This window comes from Paramormyrops kingsleyae, chromosome 18, assembly GCF_048594095.1.
Source record: "Paramormyrops kingsleyae isolate MSU_618 chromosome 18, PKINGS_0.4, whole genome shotgun sequence".
NCBI classification, from domain to species: domain Eukaryota; kingdom Metazoa; phylum Chordata; class Actinopteri; order Osteoglossiformes; family Mormyridae; genus Paramormyrops; species Paramormyrops kingsleyae.
This window is the reverse complement of record NC_132814.1, coordinates 24,625,449-24,649,034: the sequence shown is the minus strand read 5'-3', so window position 1 is coordinate 24,649,034 and position 23,586 is coordinate 24,625,449. Positions and strand designations below refer to the sequence as shown.

Here is a 23,586-nt window from a genome sequence, read left to right as displayed (position 1 = left end):
TAACAATATTGGGTGTTTTTTAAGATCACTAATATTTTTTAGCCCAATAATTCAACTTTCATTCAAAACATATTTATGTGCAAACAGTCCCCAGGTTATGAACGAGAACTGTTCCTTAAGTCTGTCTTTAAGTAAAATTTCATGAGGACTATTTCATATTTGCACATTTTATGACATGGAGGAAAATTGTCACAATTTTCCATACTTTACTATTTTTTAAAAGAATTTATAACTAAAAATGAAGAAAATCAGAAGTAAATACTATTGAATATTATACATTGAAAGGTAAAATATTTAGTCCATCAAAAGTAGAAGAAAATGATATACTGGGACTGATGTTATTCTTTTTTTGTTTAGTTTATTCAGATCTGAATGTTTTGTATGATTTGGAAGTAATTTTGTAAAACCATAGAAAAAGTCACTAAATCCAACAAATTAAGTCCACAGCATTTTGTATCATATCATTTGATGTACAGTATGCATATACCTTTAATAATTAGTCTAAAGTAAACAATATCCAGAGGAGTTTATAGTAAGTTAAGCTGTTTATCACCACATAACGCGAGCATTGTAAGCCATCCAAACTCCCGAACATCATTGACATTGCTTGTTGTCACTGTGTATAGTTTAAACATTCTCTGCTGTGCCCTTATTTCCACCTTCCAGGTCCTCCCACTAACATCAGCATATCTGCTGGTCGAACATACGCCAATATCAGCTGGGTGTCGGGGGATAGACACCGGAATGTTGCCTTTTACATCCATTACATCAACAAGAACGGTGAGATGCTGCGAAAGTGAAGTGAGAGGGGAATTCCATGTTGCTGCTCCGCACGGTCGTGAAGCATGAAGCATGAAGCATGCCCATGTGGTGCCTTCCGATAATGTAAATGAACTCCTGTGCTAAAGGTGGGCTTGTGTGCTGTCTTTTAATTTTTATGTTTAGCTAACATTAAGTGGACTCGGTCCGAGACGCTGAACTCCACACAACGCTTCTACCAGCTGCAGGGTTTGGAGCCTGGATGCAAATACCGTCTACTCTTCATCAGCAATAAAACTTTCTGGGACACGGTTATTCAGACCCAGGGAGAAGGTACTCGCTCAAAGTCCTTCTTAAATTTCAGAGTGGTCAGCCATCACTGGGGTAGTTTACTTTTTGAGTAAATGGTAAACGTCTAAAATTTTTTAAAAAACATTAGAATTTTTATCTTATTCTTTATAAATTAAAAAAATCCATGCTGTGATGGAAGCAAAATATTTGCATGCATTTTTATATTCTCTGGATGACTCTGGATGATTAAAATGTTAAGCACTTTCTGCAAATATAAATCTGATATAATTTTATATACTGATGTTTCTGAAATTCTTTACATTTTCAGTGGCATTATGTCCCTCAGTACTAATATTTGCTTACACCTTTAACATGATTTATATATTTGTCTATTCATCATACACTAACACTGCTTTGTTTTACACAGATATCAGCTAATATACAAAGAAATACTATATTATAATAAACCTGTTACGCTAGAAGCGATGCGATGGGAACCTCATAGTAATGTATAGTGAGTTTATCATTGAGTTTATCATGCAAATACAGACAGAATATTACCACATTGTCACATACAAAAAGGAAATTGAGAGTCTTCATCAGTACAGTTTTTGGACTATATCACAGCATCACTAGAGATTCGCCAGTCAAAAGTCTGGACATATGGTTCTGTGCAAAAGCTTGAAGTATATGAAGCTTGAAGTATATGAAGTATGAAGCTATGATTTTATGTGTCAAAGTGAAACCTTATCCATTTCAAATTCCCTTAAAGTCACTCCAGGATTTGCAGCAACCATCCAATACACTAATATATATTTTGTGACTTGACCAATGGCACACCATATTTGGCTAATCAGTCATTGAATTATGTAACTAATGAATTAATTGAGCTGGTAGTGAAATTTACGTGGTATGGCTGGGGTGCCCCAGGATGGAGGTTTGGGAACTGAAGCGGTGTTCTTCCAATCGTCCGATACGATATCAGTAACTTTTTGGAAGAGAAGAAATTCTTGTAACTTTTTTTCGTGTTGCTATTGATTTGCACACATTCTAATGTTAAATTGTGTTTTCTTTTCTGACAAATTGTAGACTTGCTACCCAGAAAATTAGCTTTAAAATTTTTCTTTATTAAGACTTTTGCACAGTATAGTATGCGCTGATTTGTAAACAGTACAAGTATATTTCCCATTGCAACCCATTGAGTGCTTTGTGACTGTGACTGTTTATGCTCAACTGGTTGGTTGAAATATAATCTTGGTCTGGATGTTTACTTTCTGGATCTGAAATGTCTACCGCTGGATGTATGTATCTTCAAAGAATGTGTCATAAATATCTTTGTCTCTTTCTCCTGTCTGAAGGGATGATACCGGTTCGGGAGGCTTTTGTCACTCAGGGCTGGTTCATCGGACTCATCAGTGTCATTGTTGTGCTGCTGCTGGTACTGATTATTCTCTGCATCATCAAAAGGACCAAAGGGGGCAAGTATTCAGGTATCACAGCCACATAAAATCACTCCATGCCTTCATGGCTGCATTGCTAAGCCAATGACATGCCACTGAGCCGGCCGGGTGAGTTTCAGCTCGCACAGCTACAAAGGGTGTAGACAGTAGGCAACCTTTACCCTAACATACAGCCTTAAACTTACCTGTAATGCTAACTTTGCAGGTTTTCCTTCATCTTATCTCCTTCTCCATCTCTCTTTCAGTCAAAGATAAGGAAGAATGTCAAGTGGACTCTGAGGCCCGCCCTATGAAGGATGAGCAGTTTGGGGAGTACCGGTGTGTTATGACTATTGATATGATTGTACACCATATTTGGGGGTGTGTGTATATATACACACACACAACCATAGATACCCATGACACACTGTACTGGATAAGATGGACGACTGGATGAATATGCATAATCTAGCAATTAGAAATGTAAAGCTCTAAAATAAATATTAGGGCTGGGGCAGTATTGTGATATTTATAAAACAAAAAAGGAGATTAAATAACCATAAATACACTAAATGGAAGGTTATCTACCAATATAGTGTGTCAGATTAGTTGGTGGTATTGCCGCGAGTTGTGTCAACAGACACAAACCAGTGCTGACAAATGCAATGTGATTATCATCGCGATGACAATGCTGAAACGATATAATGTGCAGCCCTAATAAATATGCAGCCTGAGGATTATCAAATGTTTTGTTACAAGTCAACAAAATTATAGGGCATTAGATCAGTGTTTCCTAACCCAGTCTTCAGGGAACCCCGGACAGTCCACGTTTTTGCTTCCTCGCAGCTCCCAGCGCACCTGTACCAGGTATCGGCTGTCCCTGATTGGCTGGGAGCTGGGAGGAAGCAAAAACGTGGACTGGCCGGGGTTCCCTGAGGACTGGGTTGGGAAATTAGATAAATCATTTTATTTAATATAATTCATTGAAGTAGTAATAAATGTGCAGACTTACACTCTCTTTCTTTCCTCCAATGCTCTCGCACTGTTTGCAGATCTCTTGACAGGTATGAATTGCGTTGCTAGTGAGTCTGTGCTTTTAGGAAGCCATCACCCCTAAACACCTCCATTATCACAGTGGTTCCTCTGTTCACTCACCCTCTGCTTTCGCTTAGCGTTTGTACCTCCCTGACTCCCTTCCTTTCCTCTTCCTTCTCACTATGCTTCTGATTCTAGCTTCTGTATTTTTCAGTCCCTTCAAGTTATTTAATCGGCCTCCCTTTAGTGCTGTTGCTCTCTCTCACCAACATTTTCCCACTCGCAGCGACATCGAAGAGAAAAGGACGCTGAGTCAGCGCTCCCTGTGTGTGGAGAGCAAGGTGGGAAGTGAAGGTAGTCTGACTGGACTTGCTGAAGTCATCCAGGTGGACGGTCACACAGATGACTCAGGCCTTGAGGCACAAAGCAGTGTGACAGATCCTCCCGCCCCTGTCAGCCAATCAGCTGAGCCGCCCGCTACCCAAGCTGCTCCTAGCTCTGTCACTGGAATTCTGGACTAAGTGTATGGGACCAAATAGAGTAGCTATCCACAGTCCAACACACCTGCATGCCAACACACTGACCCAACCCGCAAATACACTAACTGTTGCACTCATACAAAAACTTGGTGGAAATGGTGACTTATACATCAGCTTTGGGGCACTTTCTAATTCAACCGGGACTGACATTGTCTTCATGGACTGCGAGTCTTACTGATATAGGGTGGCAATCAGTCACTGCACTGACGCCTGTGCGTAATTGCGGTGACGGAAAGATATGCTGATGTACATGCCACATGCAGAGGGTTGTATTCTGGAAATAATTCATAAGCCCTATTCAGAAGGGATTAGTTTTACCCAGTGAGGTTCGGTATTTAATTCGCAAAGTGATTCGAAAGGCCGGTTTGGACTGGATCAAAAAACGTGTGTAATGTCCCCAAATTACCAAAGATAGTGGAGATAAAACTAATTCCATCCAGATGTTAACGTCAGAGTTAAGGCATCTAAAGCGTATGGGGAAGAATTTTCATTTTTGAGTGACCTATAACAATGCTTTAACATACTAATCAAACACAAAAACATGACTTTTTCCCCCCTCCGACCATAACAGAGTAATCGGGGTGCTCAGTAGTGTTGTACTTCTCTGTGTCTACAGAATAGCTTGATGCAGGAGAGGTTGTAGCTGCAGGTTGTTTTATGTGGAATCCTCAGTAGCCATTCAAGCTACCTATTTAGCAGATAAATGCTGTTTCTGTCTCACAAAAAAAAGACTGGACTACTATTACTGAAAGAGGTCCATGTTCACTGAAATACATAAGGTAATTCACTCCTGAGTTTTTACTGTGGACGTTTGTAATCATTACAGGCATGGCAGGCCTGTGTAAAATTGCCGTTAATTGCTTAAATTACATTATGCCTCCCAGTAAAGCTAATCCCTTCCAAGCAGGGCTGTAGACTTCCTGACGTTCATCAAGTAGTAGAAATGCAAATGAGTCTTGTTCTCTCTCTCCTCCCCTCCATTTTTACTCATAATACTTTCATATCTATATTGCCTTTCTTTAAATCTTGAAAACCACGATTAGGAAAGTGCGAGAATCAAATCGGAATCCATTACAAAGGCAACATTCAATGGAGGTGACTGAAGAAAAAATATGTCTTAATTGCAAGAATGTAGCCTGTAGTGCTGGACAAAGAAGATGTGAGAGCTGCAGTACAGACTGACACATGGAGACCTGAAACATGTTCAATATGAGTATAGAGACAATGTAGTTTAAAGATTGTTGGTTATAGATTGGATGTCTTAAAGTGGTGTATTTCTTTTAAATACTATCTGCCATTTAAGTGTCTTGAAAATCACAGTATGTCTTATTAGAAAATATCTGTGTTTACCATTGTAAAGTAAGAACAATCTTGAATGTTTTTGTACCTGTCCTACGTTTCAAAACTTGCATTCAAAATATGTTTTAGCTGATACGACCGGGTTTAATTTAGACTATATACTTATATAAAAAGATTCAGAACAATCACTTTATTTTATGGATCCTTATTGTAGATATTGGCATTTAATTTTCTGTGTATCAATGTAGGACAAATTCACTGAGCGATATTTTTAATAACACAACCGCCAAGTTTGATACTGTATAGATATAGGATGGATTAAAATATTTCTTTTATATCAGACTATCAAAAATGTGGTAAAAAATATGAGCTCAGTAGGCAAATACTACAAATTTAATGTATATAAAAGGGACATCTGACTATTTAGCCATAGATAATAGAAGACACTTTCCTTATGGGTATTTTTGTCCTTAATGCTGTATTGACACATCAGGAATTTGCTTTATTATTCTCAGATTTTTTTCTCTTTCACCTTTTTTTGTGCAGTGGTCTGTATGCCTTTCTGTCTCCATGTTATTGTGTATTAAACTATCTGCTATACATTGACATACTCTCCCCTGCCACTATAGCTGCAGAACTGCAGACTCTCTTCCAAATAAAATAATAGTAGTGAGGGTTTTGTAAATGTCTCACTTCCATACACACACACAAAATTACGAAGCATCTTACTTTTAGACATCCTAATGAAACCCATTTCTGTCACATTAAAAAAAAAAAGAGTTTGCAACTTCATTACTCAGAATTTCGACTTTATTTATCCCAATTTCTCATATTTCTTTATTTCTCATAACTCTGAGTTCTTTTCTAACCACCAACAAGTAGTCGGAGCAATGACTTCTGCTCCTGCTTTAAGGATTCAGTACAAAGTGCTCAGCAACCATCAGACTGAACATCACCTGTTTAAAAACCCGAAGGATCTCTATGAGTTTGTGACCTGCTAAACATGCAAATGCACTTCAAAAGAAATTAATCAAATACCTTGTATTTTATCAGAAAAGATGGATAGAGGGTGTGAACAACAGAAATATGAGCTTAAAACACAGGAATGGATGCCACGGAATGATTAAAAAATGTGTAATTTAAAAAGTCATATATAATTGTGCAAATTCAGTACTTCGATTATACTCAATTTCTAAAAAGTATGGAAGTGTTTTAGGGCAACCTAAAAGGAAAAAAGTTTTATATATTAAGTTGAAGTCAAAAGCTTTGAGTTTAAAGTTTCCAGAGGTAGAAGCTGAATTCTACAGATAGCTTCTCCCTGCACAGCGGTTCCCTAAGTGTGTGTGTGTGTGTGTGTGTGTGTGTGTGTGTGTGCGTGTGTGTGTGTGTGTGTGTGTGTGTGTGTGTGTGTGTGTGTGTGTGTGTGTGTGTGTGTGTGTGTGTGTGTGTGTGTGTGTGTGGGGACCTTTAATCACAAAATGTTTTATAATTGTTTTTCCTTTTAGGTGTCACTAATGCTCTTCTATATTAAAGAGCCTAAATAAATTATAAATAAATGTCACCATAGTCATGCTAGAATATTACCAGGAATATGAAAATAAAAATGACGATCAACTGCTGTTGCCAAAAAAAAGAGACAAAAACAATGACAACACAATTAATCTCCACAAATTCAGCATATCAAGGCCCTTAACCTCCCAGAATGCTCCAGGGCTGCTGGATAAATGGCCTGACCTTGTGCTCAGACCCTCAGCTTCACTCTCAACTGAATATATATGAGTATGTTTGTCTCAAAGTAGAGAAAGACGGGATATGCAAGACGAAGCATTCCAGTGTACCTGTACTCATACTTGTGCAAATAGCAAATAAAGCAATGTTTCATTACATGAACCTGATTGATGAATTGGGGGGTTACTTTTATTAAGATATATATTCTCCCATGTTTACTATATCCCAACACAACTGAGAGGAGCAGGGAAAAGATAAGCGAGGGTATGTACAAGTCATTCACGTAGAAGAATATATTAATTTAATGAGACCAAAACCAAAGCGTGAATCCAATACCAAGGTTTGTAACGTGTGAATTCTGAGGACTGTTAGACCCCTAATTTAGGTGATTGACAGCTTACAGTAAAGTTGCCATGTATGTTGCTCGTACCTTTTTCCAGTTTCCAAAGTGCTGCGGAGTCTGATCTCACAGAGGCTGCTGTAATCCTCCAGTCTGGACTTCTGATCATGCTCGGCTTGTCGAAGCCACCTGGGAGTTCCCAGGTCTGAAAAGGTCCCTGATCTCCTTACCCCCGTGCTCTGAGTGACGGTAGGTGCAGATGAACCTGTCCTCTGCCGCTCAAGGGATGAGGACAAGAATATGACTCTTTCAGGGGTTGATAACATATTTCTCAGGACCCCAGTGGCTTGCTGCAATACATGCGCCAGCAAGGTACCGCCCCTAAGAGCTACTCCCCGGGCGCTGAATTAGCTGCCCCCTGCTATGTCACGATGTCACATATGGGTTAAATACAGAGGATCCATTCCTTTGTGTGCTGTGGTGTGTTGGCAATGATCACTGATCACCACATTCTAAAAAAAATTTACACATACATATATGCGTTTCTCCCATACAATTGTTTTCTTCACACAGAGACATTTTCTTCTTACATAGACATATTATTTATAATAACATATGTATCCGTTGATTGCATGTGCATGAATGTGAGTGAAAATGGATGAATATGTATGTTAAAATATATAAATACTAGAATAAACATATGTCTGTAAGAGTGAAGTATATATATTCTATACATTCTGTACAGCTCTGGAAAAAGTAAGTGACCACTCCATACTTTTTAAGAATCTGCATTTTTAAATCCTGGTTTAATCCTGGTTATGCTGGCAGAAGGCTACAGTGAACATTAAGTTGCTTTCAACTGCCAGAGAAGTTCACAGTCATCTCTGGCATTAGAAAGTTGCTTGCCAGTTTCTCCTACTTCACTTTGTTCCTGTGTACTGCTGTCTTAGAAACTTTGAGCCTGGAAGCAGCTTGCCTCGCAGTGTAGCCTTCTGCCAGTAGAAGCGGGATTAAACCAAGATTTAAGAATGCAGACTTTTTAAAAAACATAGAATGGTGTCTTAATTTGTTCCAAAACTGAATCATGCACAGATGTATTGCTGACGGGACTACAATGAAAAATCTACATTGAATTAAAAACATATTGTTCAATGTAACCAGTCATGGTTACAAATTGATTGGATGAACCGCACCACTGGTTACCTGGTTACCCTGGGCAGTGACTAAATCCAAAAAACTCTGCACACAGCTTTACGATTAATTAACAAGTGTGTCAGTACAGTACAGCACACATACACACAGACACACACAAACAGATTTAAAAAAAAACAGAAAACATGTACCATGTACCACCAACATTCCATCGCACGATAGAGACTCTGTAAGCTTGATTTCTACAGTATCGCTTGACTAACCCAGCACTCCGATACATTGACAAAAAAAACAGTTCAACCCTTATTCAGAACAGCTGAAACTTTGGTTTGCTGATGAGTTGAAAACTCCAGGGTAGTGTGAATGAAAGGCAAAAACTGAGACTAATATCTATGTTTTTAAAGAAAAAAGCAGCCCTAAATCCATGAGTATCCCCATGCACCTACCCCCCCCGCCCCCACCCCGATTGCTGTTATTTGTAGTGACCGTCAGGTGATCCGATCAAAGTTCACTCAGTCAAGGACCGCTACAGCTCTATCTGGTTGACCTCGCTTGCTTGAACATAAATTTACTCAAAGGACTGGTGACAGAGGACATACGCAGCACACCGTTCTCCACGGCCTCTTGGTGAGAAAATGTCGAAAGAACAGCCAGAGCTGACCCAGACACCCCTGCAGAAGATCTGGGTGCCCTGGGTGAGCCGTTCATTGACGCAGAGAAGGGGGTGTAAGTGTCGTTGATCCTCTTTGTCTTCACCGTTCACTCTCACAGTATTGGCTCCAAAGGAAGTCAAAGTTTCGAGATGCAGTGATTTTCACAGAATACTAATTGAGAACCCTGTGCAGTTGACAGATGCAGGGTACTTTAACATAATTCTCTAAAACACACGATTTCTTTTCAAAACCTGCAGCCTGTGTGCAATGTAATTACTGCCCACATAGTGACAAACAAATATTAGATGGGAGTTGGATGCCATAGATCAGGGCTGCAAGGTGGTTGGCAGTTTGCTTGGTGAAGTTTGTATCCCCCCCTTATGGACTAAGGCTCTAAGTACCGCTATGGTAGATTCTACCCCCACCAAGCCTCTTGCACTGGTACTCACCTTCACCCATCAATACTGTGAATACACTTTGGGATCGGTCAAGTTGGCTGCTGCGTGTTTAAAGTTTTTGAAATCAGTACTGTGCTGTAATCCACATATGTCTGGGGGCTTGCTGTAGCATTTAGGAGAGAAAACAGTAAGGATTTCTAACTGAATTATTTATGTGCTTCTGTTTGTGTATTTTGTGGTGTTTTGGGGCTTGATCAGTGTTTGGGTCACCATCAAACCTCATTACATGCACACAAGACCTAGTTAGTTTATTTTTTTTGCGCCTGAGGTAGAAGTGGACCAATTCTAAAATTTTGACTTTGATTTTGATACCAGCTTTGGTGCCTCGATAGGCTGTAAACAGGCTATTTATGAAACCAACAAAAATATCCTACTGTATAATATAGTTTTAACTCATGAAAACATTAAACTCCATTCAATAAACAGATTTTGGTATTAGTTTGGCCTCAGATTAGGCTCGGAACTCTTTGGCGAATTTTATTGTAGGGATCACTCCGCTTCGCAAATTTTATTGCGAAGACTTCGTAATACCGGAACAGTGCTGCTTTTGAATATACCATCAAAATATTGCATGCTGTGATATAATGCATGGTGCTACTGTATGAAAAATTAGATACCACTCAAGCCTACCTTAGTGGTTACAAAACCTCGTTGATTATATACTCATGTTATGTCTATCTTTGTGCTTGTTGTGTTCATCATTTAGCCTAGCCTTACTTTTGCATCACTGGGGAAAAGGATTTGAATGCAGTCGCATGTAGGCTAAATGTAATAACCTCTGAATCACATCACTTTCATGTATCTTATATCAGTTATGGTGCATGATGATCTTTAAACTCCTTATATAAATCAGGGTGAGCGAGTGACACGAAGCTTCACCAGGTTAGACATGTTGGTCCCTGATAGTAGCATTTGTACTGAGGCTGTTGCGTTTGTGGTTTCACCCTTTTCGGTTGGTTTATAACCCAAATAATGACATATTGCACTTCTGCTGCTTATCAGCTAGAGGTGGGCAGTGGGCAACAGTGGTTTCCATCTTCCGTAGCTTCTCTGCACAAGGGATATGTGAAATAAGTGTCTCCTCAAAATGCAGATTCTGCAAATCCACTATGTGACATAACTAAATATTGAAATTTGTACAATGATAGAATCATATTGTATTTTTTTGTATTGCAATATATATATATATTGAGGACTCATACGATTCAGGCTGCAAACTAGACCTTTTGCAAAGCAGCTGTTCTTTAGTATTCTATTCAGTAGTAGCAATCTGCTGACAGACCCCTCTGGGCCAGGGACCTGTAGGTGGTTTACCTCCGCAGGCCCAGCAGACACGGCTGTGGGAGGCTTGCCAAGGGCATAGGAGTCTGATTTTGACCTTTCTAAGTGACCAGTGAGGACCAGTGGGAGTAGACTGAGGGAGTTCAGGGAGTTTTAAGCCTTTGATTTCACAATATGGTTCTTTGAATCATTTCAACCAATGATATATCAGGATCTGTTCTGTCCTTTCCCTGTTTGCCCAGCTGGTGCTGCTGGCCATCCATTTCTGTGCTCTTTGATTTTGCACCCTAGTGTGTTTTCCAGCCCCCTGTGCTGCCACGTAGCTGAATGGGCTGAGCGTGTGACTAAGAAATGTCCTGCATGTCAACTACATTGGACATATTGTGATTAGTTTTCTATTCTGCATGTTATTTGTTTTCTTGTGTTTTAGTATTTTAGTATTGGTTCTGGTTGTTGTGTTTTACTTCCTGGTTTTCCCTGCCTGTGTTCAGCCTTAGTTGTTTTGTGCTCTGTGTATCTCCTGTGTTAGTGTTTCCTAGTCTTTAGTGCCTGTTAATTATGGCCTGCACCTCTTCCAATTTGCCATGCAATGAGTCTTTTGGGGAAAGCACCCTGGTTTGATTGTAGCTGTGATTCTGTGATTCTGTGCAACATCACGAGCTTTGAAAACCGCAACAGATTAAGAAAACGCAACAGATTAAGAGATTAACAGATTAAGAGAACACATTTAAAAATTTAATTTGCTTAATTTTTTGTCTTGATGTTTTTGTGTTCTCTTAATGTTTTTGCATAGTGTTAATGTTGACATGCTTTGGGCTTTCAGGGCCACCGTACAGCAGACGAGCACTGCGTTTACCATCCCCAAGCACACAGAGTATGGCCACATAATAGCACAAGGCAATGCACAACCATATCAGTGAATAACTTTGAAATTATATTCATTATTCTGACATGTTAAATTGTTGCCATCGTTCTATACGTGCCATGTACAGCACAGTCTATGCATCTTTTGGAGTCAAATCCACACCTTCATTTAAATAAAACTGCAGTAATATGTAATTCTATGGCTGTGTATATCCTGCTAACCTGCTCCTGAATTCACTGGGTGAATAAGAGGTAGATGAGATGTAATTAATGTTTTCTGTTCAGAGCGACCTATTCTCTCCTCTAACGCTTCAACATTGCGTCCTACATTATTATTACAGACGAGTTTTGACGCTGAGCCATCTTTACTGTGGTAAGGTGCTGAAAACGGCTTAGTGCTAAACAGGGGCGTCAGTTTTTGGTCCCTGTTGCCAAAACTCGTCCGTCACTCGATATGCTTACAATAAATTAATGTCTATGCTGCAGATAGGTTTTTATCTATTATTTCATCCTTTATTTAACTCCCTTCCAAGATTAATTGAAATTCAGCGGGTCTGCTCACCTATAGGTACACTAATAATCACAGTCTTGCCTGTTGTACGCAATTCAGAGCCTATAAGGCAAAGTCGTCTGGACGCAACGTTTACAGTATGTAAGTTATTCAGAACTTAACCAGAACATTGCTTTGTCACTGACCAGACTCACCTGCACCCACAATATTTTCTGGTTTGCTGACCCGAATTAGCGAGTGCCCAGCTAGAATATAAAAATATTATTCTGGTATTGAAGAATATAAAAATATTATTCAGGTATAGTAGAATATAAAAATATTATTCTGGTATTGAAGAAAATAAAAATATTATTCTGGTATTGAAGAATATAAAAATATTATTCTGGTATTGTAATGCACTCTGAATGACAAAAAACTGTCTTTAAGAATCATGTTCACCTCACAGGTCTCCGACTAACTATTCGAATGATCAGCTTTCGAGGGGTAGCCCTAATATATTGTATGATTTCATAATTTGTTACTTCATTTATTGATCAATCAGTAGTCTAGAATTTCTGGCATTTTCTATGTGACTTACTATCATTGTGGCACATTGTTTCCTAGACGCAACAAAATATTTAGGGGTACATTTTTATAATAAAAGTGGTCCTAAATGAGCTACCATGCAAAGCCAAAATGTTTGCAGTAGGGAGTTAAGTTACCCATCCTTGTGTGATTCTACTAGAATGCTGAATTTGTTATGCATCATTATGACTTGGAGTTTACAGAAAGATACACTTGCATATGCAGTTCCAATCACAGGATTGTATATGCTGGTGAGTTTCCTGGTGACTACCACCTGGTTGAAGTCGCTCTGTTTATTCCACGTCCTCACAGGACCATCATCGTGACTCATGCAAAACAAAGAATGGCAAAGCGAATTCAGATAACTTGTGTTTTTTACGTGGATGAATGTGAAATGGTTGTAGTAGTAACACGGATGTTGCTGTTGTCCCTGGCAGTACTTACAGACATCTGTCTTACACTGCAGCATCTGTCCCTCAATTCACCAACTCCCCCACTATTATTGTGATGGTGGGGCTTCCAGCCCGGGGAAAGACCTACATCTCCACGAAACTCACCCGCTACCTCAACTGGATTGGAGTTCCCACTAAAGGTCAGTCTGCACTTGCCTACACGTGCTGAGCACTTCAATTGACAGTAATGCAGCAATTTGGCTTAGCTGTCGTGAAACAAAAACACAGCCTTCAAACGAATATGTTTAGCAGTATAATGGATGATAATAGCTATGTGGCAGGGAAGGAGTCACAGGAGATTTGGGGGCACAAAAAATTTGATAAGATGACAGGGTCCCCTCTGGGCAGTCATCCTCCAGGCTGGAGACATAAGTTACTTGATTTTCCAGGACTCTCTCTCTGACTTTCTCTAGTGTGAGTGTTAGGGCCGGTTTATACTGCTCCCTGGTGGACATAAGTTTGAATCTTCCAGATTGCCGCAAACTACACATTTTTTTAAAACGCTTTATTTTACGCTTTATTATAAGTCTCAGTATACCGTACCAGGCACAATTATGTAACAGTCATAGCTATCAATTGACAGAGCATGACAAGAAAAAGAGAACATTTTTGTTATGCATCATTATGACTTGGAGTTTACAGAAAGATACACTTGCATATGCAGTTCCAATCACAGGATTGTATATGCTGGTGAGTTTCCTGGTGACTACCACCTGGTTGAAGTCGCTCTGTTTATTCCACGTCCTCACAGGATCATCATCGTGACTCATGCAAAACAAAGAATGGCAAAGCGAATTCAGATAACGTGTTTTTTACGTGGATGAATGTGAAATGGTTGTAGTAGTAACACGGATGTTGCTGTTGTCCCTGGCAGTACTTACAGACATCTGTCTTACACTGCAGCATCTGTCCCTCAATTCACCAACTATTGAATTCACCTGCTATTATTTTCTACAATAATGGCATGCCAGCAAAATATTAGATCCATGAGAATGTCCTCAATGCGTGGCTTCTCTCTTTGTTTTATTTATCAGTCTTCAATCTGGGTCAGTACCGCAGAGATGCTGTCCAGACCTACAAGACCTATGAGTTTTTTCTTCCAGACAATGAGGAGGCCATGACTATCCGCAAGTAAGGACAAATAAAATCCTCTGGTCCGCTGCTGAAGGGGGGGGGGGGGTCCAGAAAATGTTGCTCAGAAGGCATGTGACCACATGTTCTCCATGCATGTTCCATGCTGTAATGGGACCATTGGCATGGCATTTGCTCAGTACTGCTGTTCAATAGTGAAATAGGTGGGTTTTGCTTGTGTGTCCAGAACTTGCGCAAGGACAGCCCTGAAGGACATCTCTGCCTACTTCATGCTGGAGCTGGGGCAAGTAGCAGTGAGTAGCAAGACTCTCAAAACATTTTCAGAACTTCTGCTACACATAGTGGGAGAATAATGGTGCAGAAAACCCATTATGTTACATTGGGGGTGTATATGGTCAATTTTAACTGCTATTGTTTGTGAGTTTATCAATAAGAAAGAATCACATGCAGTAAAAAAAACAATCCAACATTTCAGAATGTACTCCCTTTCTGCTTGGTCACAGGTGATGCGTGTCTTACCTTGAATGAATAGCCAGGGTATCAATGAGGATAAACGTAATAAATCACTGGCTGCATTTGCCAAATCACACAAGCAAAACACCACAGGCTGAAAAAGAGAAAAATCTTAAGTGAAAAGACATTTTTCAGGACTTTGCCTTCTGCTGAAATTAATTACATAAAAAACCCACTCACTCTTACTCAAATTCTTCACAAATGCATACTTTACAATTAAGGAGAGTGTCAATTAGAGCCAATATTAAGTGATTTGCAAAAGTAATAGTATTAAGATGTCATTTCCTAATTTTGGATTTTCAGCCAGTGAATGTTGTTTTTTACTCTTGTAGTATCTTTATTCTGAATGACATTCTGCACAATTATCCAAGATGCACACAGCTCTGGAATAATGAAGAGACCACATCTGATCATTTTGAATTATGTTTTTAATTGTCCCACTTAAAGTTAAAAAACCAAATCAAATTGTTGCTTTCCAAACTAAACCTTCACAGTGGAAAAACGAAAATGGGGGGAAAAAATCATTCCTTTGTCTCTCTTTCACTGAATGGGGGTTTCATGCTCCTTGCAAATCTAATAGGAGGAGTCTGCTGTAGTTAGCTTGTGTGGTTCCTCAGAAAGTATAATCAACTTAAGTCGGTACTTTTGTTACAACCCTTATCAATAATAATTATCAATGCGGTAACACTACTTGGTGGGGGCTGTAAGGATCAGTGCGCTGATTACAGCACGTTGCCACACCCACCACCTCAGGGATGAGAACCTGAGTGCAGCCATGTGGTGAGTGATACCTCAGCACCACACTAGTCCAAATGGACCAGTGTGAGTTTTTCCCAGTGGCTGCAGTGCCAGTCCTGCCACCAACCCCCAAATTTTCCCTGTAAGTCAGAGGTAGTTTCAGACATTTGATCCCATTAGCGGGACAACTCAAAAAGCATTTGACAGCTTTTTCCAACCTTTTGCAGATATGTTGTAATGGTTCATGTTAATGGCACTTTTTGTTCCAGGTATTTGATGCGACAAACAGCACACGGGACCGTCGGGAGATCATTCTCAGCTTTGCCAAGGAGAATGGCTACAAGGTAAGCAACTAGTGTAACTGCATTGGTTAATTTATCGATTCCCAGTAGGTTAAATTATGTGGGCCATATATCTACCACCCACTTTGTGTTTAAAAGCCCCATTTCCTCCATCAATGCCACACACTACACATAGAATCAAACTGGGGATTCACTGGTTGCACTTGAATTAAACCAGGTGGAGACTGATAGTGAATCTAAATCTATGTGTCTGGCACAAGTTTTGAAGCCTTAATTCTTCGACATATGCTTACACTATAAATGTGACATGACATACCAGCTCTATTTGCCTGCATTACAGATGCACAAATTATATATACTGTACATCTATACATATATACTATATATACACATTATTCTCAAATAGCAATATTAGTGAAAGTTTGGTTTTTGCACAAATGCTTGTATGAACTGTCACTGCTCTCCTTCAACCCTGAATTGACTTACAGGTATGTTCTTGCAGGTCTTTTTTGTGGAATCCATTTGTCATGATCCTGACATTATTGAAGCAAATATAATGGTAATATAATAAATCTACTTTATCCTACATGCAGCTTGGTTTATACAGTATATTACTCACTAGTGAGGATCATATTTTAAGCCTCTTGAAACCCACATTACTCTGTTCCTTTTGTAACAGGTGCCTTAATTAGGCTTTAGTGTTAAATGAATTATGCAGAGGTCGAGATGCAGAGATCCATAGTGCTTTACTACCATAATAAGAAAGACAGAATCCAAACGTAGGGTTTTATCACACAAAAGGTCAATAATCGTACCAGAACAGAACAATTGTAATGAGATAGCTCAGGGACAGGGGACCCAGATGCAGGGCAAACTGATGTTTGGGGGTCGGATCGCTGTGAGAGACTCTGTTGTGTTATGGAGCACAGCAGGTGAAGATTAGCAGCCCTGACTACAAGGACTGTGACAAGGAGGAGGCATTGGAGGACTTCCTGAAACGCATCGAGTGCTATGAGATGACCTATGTGCCCTTGGATGAAGAAATGGACAGGTGACACCTGGTAGAAGATCTTACATGAACCAGACCTATCATTAAAACACAGGATTACCAGCACAGTCCAATCAATATTGAATAAAAACCGATTATTCATATATAATCATATATTTTGTAAATAGAGCAGCATTGTTGCCCAGTTATCACCATTAAAGGCTACAAAGTGTGATGTTTTTGTTTTTTTACTCAGGTCTTTGCTGCTTTACCAAAGTAATGATTTAGATTCTCACATTCAGAGAAACACCTTCAGAGAATCAGGGTTTGGACCCATTTAACCTATTCAAGTATCTAGTGCAGCTGTATATTTGCCCCCACCAACAGGAACTTGTCTTATATCAAGATCTTCAATGTGGGCTTGCGGTACCTAGTGAACCAGGTCCAGGACCACATCCAAAGTCGCATTGTGTACTACTTGATGAACATACACGTGACATCACGCTCCATCTACCTGTGCCGCCACGGCGAGAGTGAGCTCAATCTGCTGGGTCGTATTGGGGGAGACTCAGGCCTCTCTCTTCGGGGCAAACAGGTGGGGTGGATGAGGTGAGTGGACTGAGTGTGTCAAATGAGACTGTAAAATATTACTTTTTTCACCACCACACCCCCTTCCTCACAGTTTGCATGTTCCCTTGCGGGCTTCATCCGGAGCCAGTGTATTCGGGACCTCAAGGTGTGGACCAGCCACATGAAGAGGACCATTCAGACAGCTGAGGCCCTGGGTGTGCCCTATGAGCAGTGGAAGGCTCTCAATGAGATTGATGCGGTCAGCTATATTATTGATGTGGAGAGTAGTATTTTTGATGTGGACAGTAATATTATTGATGTGGAGAGTTATGTTATTGATGTGGACAGTTATATTATTGATGTGGAGAGTAATGTTATTGATGTGGAGAGTAATGTTATTGATGTGGACAGTTACAGTATGTTATTGATGTGGACAGTTATGTTATTGATGTGGACAGTTATATTATTGATGTGGACAGTTATATTTGCCTGTGCAGCTTGTGCTTTAACATGCTTGTACATATTCTCTTGTGTAACATCTTGCTGCTTGCACGCAGGGAGTGTGTGAGGAGCTGACATATGAGGAAATCCAGGATCACAACCCAGAAGAGTTTGCACTGAGAGACCAGGACAAGTATCGCTATCGCTACCCCAAGGGTGAGGTAAGGTCGGACCTCGTCGTACCCGTCTATGACAACATAGTGCTGACTAGGGGGTGACTGATTATCGTATCCAATATTCAGCATTTTTACGATCAGTTATTTTTTTCTTATCCGATCGCTGATGAAATAAATTAATCTAAAAATGTGCTAATTTAGCTCTGATGCAGCCGCCTCCCTCCATCTGTAGTAACCACTCTGTGGTCTCGAGCAATACCCCGCCAATCTGATTAGTTACAAGTCACAAGTAATAACAACACAGACGTGCACCGAGGACGGCATGTGCAGACTGGAGCAGCCCCGGTGTTAGGTAGCCAATTGTCACAACATAAGCTAATTTTGAGTCTCATAGAGTGAACTGGGATGTGATAGTGAATGTCAGAAAGTTCACTAGTTGATCCAAAATGTAGCTAGATGCTTGGCAAAAAAATTGATAGACTATAATGGTATTTCTTGCACGTCACTTAGCAGGGCCAGTCATACTCTCAGTCAGTGCATTTACATGTATTTAATAACCAGATTAAGGTTATTAGTAGATTGGTGTATGGTCAGTCACCCCATTACTCAAATGTCATGTAAACACAATAACTCAATTACAACTGGCCTATGAGAAACTTCATAAAACTTTGAGGAGCTATTTCAACTCTGTCTGTCTGTCTGTCTCTATATCTGCCTGTCTGTCTATCTATCCATCTCTCTATCTGTCACTATCTATCTGTCTGTCTATCTGTCTGCATGGCTATCTGTCTGTCTCTCTATCTGTCCATTAAAAATTTCAGTTAGCTTTATAAGAAATGCTGCTGGGAACTCCCTGTACTTTTTAACATAATGTTGAAAAGTTTCCTTCTAATTAAATGTTTGCTTAAAGGCATTTGATTTTTGTTTGTGTTTCTGTTATTCTAAATTTTGACACCAGGATTTTCATTTTTACTGCAAATGTATATCAGTTCCAAATACTGGTTATCAGTCTCCTTTACTAATATTCAGTATCGGCCCTAAAAAAGCACATCAGTTGACTCCTAATGCTAACGTTACCTAGTGTCTACCTGCATGGCTGGAATTACAAGCAAATCATTAGAGGATTTCTACCTTCTGTGCTTGTTTGTGCTCTCAGTCCTATGAGGACCTAGTGTACCGGCTGGAGCCAGTGATTATGGAGCTGGAGAGGCAGGAGAACGTGCTGGTCGTGTGTCACCAAGCTGTCATGCGTTGCCTACTGGCCTACTTTCTGGACAAGAGCTCAGGTAAGGATGTCTTTTCAGTACCAATCACAAGTGACTAATAGCAAAACAGTCAAACAAAAGTGTCTTAATGATTACAACTAAATTAAACTGAACTCACAGCTTCTGTTTCTGGGTATTTATTTCAGATGAGCTTCCTTACCTGAAGTGCCCTCTTCACACAGTACTGAAGCTCACGCCTGTGGCGTATGGTTAGTCAGCATCATCTCTAGGGCTGAAACGGTCTTGTGCTCTTCGCTTACGTCATTTTCGGTTCGGTACACACAGTAAACTGAATGAATGCATTGCTCGACGTAGGTGGCACCTAAATTCATTAGTTCAACACAGAAAATATTTTGCTACTTGAGACTGAGTTGGTTAGAGCTCATGTTGGTTATTGTTATTGAATGGGGGAGCAGTCGTGTGTGAGTTTGGAGTAGAGCAGAGCTGAGGAAGCACCCTGCGTTGCTCCTGTGTTCAGCTTCACCGCTGATGAGCTGTGGCCTCCAGTGCTGACATTTTGGGGCCTGTTGCTTAAAAAGACTAGGATCCAAGCACACAGTGACCTTCCCAAAGCCTAAATTTCACATTTTACTGACCAGTTTATGAGGGATTATTGTGTTTATTGCCTGAAGTAAAATCCATAAACAGCACCCTTATATATGTGTTCTGCTGTTCCAGATGTTTGAGGGATCTGTGAAGAGCAGCTATGACCATTGACTTTAGTTACAACTGTTTTTGATTGTGTTTGTTTTTGCATTTTAATAATACATAATTTCAAAACAAATTCTGTACCGAAATTGTACCAAACCATAACGTCAATACTGAGGGTCTAACCGAACCTGGAATTTTGTGTAGCGTTACCCCCCCCCCCCCTAGCTGCATGCCGTCCCACCCACTCCCTACTACACACTCTTGCTCTGTATGTGTCCATATGCGCCTCACTGTAAACTCTTTTCCTGTTTGCAGGGTGCAAAGTGGAGTCCATCTTCCTGAATGTGGAAGCTGTGAACACACACAGAGACAGACCCATAGTAAGCTTCTCCTTTGCTTGAAACAGAAGATGGAGGGGTTCACTGGTGGGAAAAATAAGTACAGAGAGAGTGATAGAAAGATTCAGAGATGTGCATATAGAAGGTGGAGTCTTTTAGCATGAAATTAACCAAGAACAATCTGGAAGCTATAAGGTATCCACCATAAATTATTACAAACCCAGGACCTTATTATTATTATTATTCTTCTTATTGTTATTATTATTATTATTACTCTCTGAGGGAAATGATGAACATGATAAACCACTAGGAGTGACCACAAGGGCCCATGTGATTCAGCCGTGGGAAATCCTTTCTGGCAGATATGTTTTGGTTATTTTTCTATTGGGTGTTGATTCATTCATTATGGAGTAAACTATGAAGTCACCATAATTCACGATATTGAATAAGGCTTTGAATCTACCAGCAGTTGTTGTGCTGTGAAATCCACCTGCTTTCCTATGAACTTTGCTTCTTGGTTGCTGTTGTAGAATGTGGATGTCACCAGGGACCCAGAAGAGGCTCTTTTAACTGTCCCAGAACATATATGAAAGACCATACTGGAGACTACCTCAGCTGAAATATTACATTTTGCTTTTCCTTTCCCTTTACTGTACTTCTGATTCAGCTGTGATGTGGCTGTGTTGTTGGGGTTACATATGAGGAAATATTTTAGGTGATAACTCTGGAACAATACATAAGCATAACATATGAGCATACTGCTCTAGTCACCTCCAGAAACCATGTAAGATAATTATTTTTAAAATGTCATACATGAATTGTAACAATGGGTTTTAATGAAATGTATCTTTGATAACACAGTAGAGGATAAATATGTAGGGCTGGGTATCAAAGCTGGGTATCAAAGCTGGGTATCAAAGCTGTTATGCTGGCAAAGGGAGGCTGTGCATTAAAGTATTAAAAGCAGGAGTGCTAATAATCGTGGCACATGTGTTTTTTTTTTTTTTAATAATTATTTCTTGGTTATCGCTCAGACTCTTACGGTTTGAGGTCAAGGGCAGAGGCGGATTAACATACAGTACTGTATAAGCGAGGGAAGCAGCCGCTTATGTCCCTGCGCTAGAGGGGTACCCAGTAAAAGACCTATTTGCCAATGAAAGTTACACATCAGAGGTGATTGTTATTTATGCTTCTTGGATTTAGTAATAAATTCAGTCCGGTCTGCTGATCTGAGTCTGTTTGTCTGTTTGCGGACTGAATGGGAAGTTCTGCGGATTCAAACCTCTTGATAGGAGGCAGATGTGCTGAGGAAACACAAGTTACCTTAGCTTTGATATGCAAAACTGGAGGAACAAAGGGACCAGGCGTGAACACAGGGGAAACAGAGGGAGGAGGAACAAACACAGGGGGCACAAAGGGAGGAGGCGAGGAGACAAAGGGCGGGGGGAAACAGGGAGCTGGAGAGAACCCCAGCTGATGAAACGTAGAGGCCTCAGGGGCAACGGGCGACCGTGGGGCGGAGCAGGAGGGACCCTCAGCGATCATGAGGCCGGAGCCGGAGTGGATACCGAAGGGAGCGAGGAGGAAGGCAAAGGGACAGATGGAGGGGGCGAGGAGGAAGATGGAGGGGACACTAGAGGAGGGAGGTGAATCCTCGGCAGGCGAAGGCGCAGCCACAGCTGGCCCAGGCGCAGGCGACCGACGAGGCGTCGAAGGCGGGACCAACGGCACCCGATGAGGTGTCACAGGGGGAGCCGCAGGTAACTGCTGAGCCAAAACCAGAGGAAGCGAAGGTGAGCCAGAAGGCAGGGCGGGTGGGACCCGACCTCTGCGCAGATATCCTCCTCCATCTCCACTAAGGGAGGAGGAGTGATGGTCTGATAGTCTGGGACCTCCTCGGGGACAGGGGCCACGGGAGCAGAGTCAGGAGCTGGGGGAACCAGAGCCGGAGAGTCTGGAGCCACGGGGAGCAGAGCAGGAGCTGGGCGGTCAAGAACCACGGGGAGCAGAGCAGGAACCACGGGGGACGGAGCATCCACGCGCCCAGTGTGCATGCCTTGGGGGGGTTCTTTCACACTCCGCTTGTCCCATCCTCCTGAGTGCCATGCCCCCCTAGTTAACCCCGTGTGGATTCCCAGTATTTACCACTTGTTTCAAATTGCCTTCATTAGTTCTGTGTATTTAAGTCCACGTCAGAGTATGTTTCCCTAGTTCTGTCTTTGCATTGTTGTGTTGTTTTCAGCATTCCTGTCATGTATGCCCCATCGTGTGCCAATTAAAACCCTTTTTACTCCAGTCCTCATCTCCTTCTCCTGCTTCCCCGGTCCGTGCCTAGCAGAACATGGCATAACAGGTAAGTTACAGGACCAAAATGCTTTACACTGAGTACCTTATGCTCCATTTGATAAACTGCTAAGTTCCAGGGCCCAAATCTTTTGCACTTACTTCTTTGTCTCCCTCCATTTCATAACAGGCAAGTTTAATGGCCCAAACATATTACAGTTAAGGCCTTGTCACCCCATCTAGTAACTGGTACGTTCCAGTGGCCAAAATATTTACACTGATGCCCTCTCTCTCCGTCTAAAAACTGGTAAGTTACAGGGTCTAAATGGTACACGCCAAGTGCCTTATGTCCTGATCTGGTAATATGTTAAGCTGCAGGGCGCTTAGTGACGTCACTCCAGGTTCGATAACAGGTAAGGTATAGGGCCGAAATGCTTTTCACTGAGCACCTTATGTCCCTGTCTAATAAAATGACAAGTTGCAGTACCCACCTTTTCTCCCTCCATCTGATTACAGGTTAGTTACAGTTTCCAAACGCTTTACACCAAGTGCATTTTCTCCCCGTACATTCACTTGTAAGTTCTACGGCTTAAACGATTTACACTGATGCCATCTCTCTCATCTACAAACAGTTGCAGGGCCAAAATATAAGTGCCTTATGCCCCCATCTAAGCATTCCAAAGCACTCCGGAGGGTCTTTTCCATTACCCAGAAATCCTCTTGCAAACACGTTTACAACTCTCACTTTTTGAAATATTCAATTTGAACCATTATCAATTTGAACTCAATTTGGTCCAACCTTGAACACTCTGTCTTTCATGTGTACATGTCTATGACCTTACCTATTAGGTAAGATAGTCAGGT

The 23,586-nt window shown here is 40.8% G+C and overlaps 2 protein-coding genes across 7 annotated transcripts in view; both read left to right on the top strand.

Moving 5' to 3' along the window:
* The window catches only part of l1cama (L1 cell adhesion molecule, paralog a), a 42,570-nt gene extending 35,313 nt beyond the window's left edge, over window positions 1-7,257 (top strand). For 2 of the 5 annotated variants that reach the window (XM_023834197.2, XM_023834194.2), the window contains 6 exons: window positions 667-780; window positions 946-1,092; window positions 2,409-2,540; window positions 2,756-2,828; window positions 3,542-3,553; window positions 3,811-7,257. In XM_023834197.2, the coding sequence (XP_023689965.1) occupies window positions 667-780; window positions 946-1,092; window positions 2,409-2,540; window positions 2,756-2,828; window positions 3,542-3,553; window positions 3,811-4,045 (713 nt within the window). In that variant the 3' untranslated portion in view covers window positions 4,046-7,257. The other 3 variants (XM_023834198.2, XM_023834196.2, XM_072701867.1) reach the window with 3 other exon arrangements.
* A 1,864-nt stretch (window positions 7,258-9,121) lies between these two features.
* LOC111855228 (6-phosphofructo-2-kinase/fructose-2,6-bisphosphatase 1-like) lies at window positions 9,122-21,418 on the top strand. 2 transcript variants are annotated; one of them, XM_072701868.1, is made up of 14 exons: window positions 9,122-9,308; window positions 13,380-13,505; window positions 14,400-14,496; window positions 14,684-14,750; window positions 15,978-16,052; window positions 16,513-16,569; window positions 16,940-17,061; window positions 17,386-17,593; window positions 17,681-17,827; window positions 18,126-18,230; window positions 19,342-19,471; window positions 19,597-19,659; window positions 20,417-20,481; window positions 20,970-21,418. In XM_072701868.1, the coding sequence occupies exons 1-14, from the start codon at window positions 9,218-9,220 to the stop codon at window positions 21,027-21,029; spliced, it is 1,413 nt and encodes a 470-aa protein (XP_072557969.1). In that variant the 5' UTR covers window positions 9,122-9,217; the 3' UTR covers window positions 21,030-21,418. The 2 variants fall into 2 exon arrangements, with proteins under 2 accessions (XP_072557969.1, XP_072557970.1); XM_072701869.1 differs by having other exon boundaries at window positions 9,177-9,209.
* The last annotated feature ends 2,168 nt before the right edge of the window (window positions 21,419-23,586 follow it).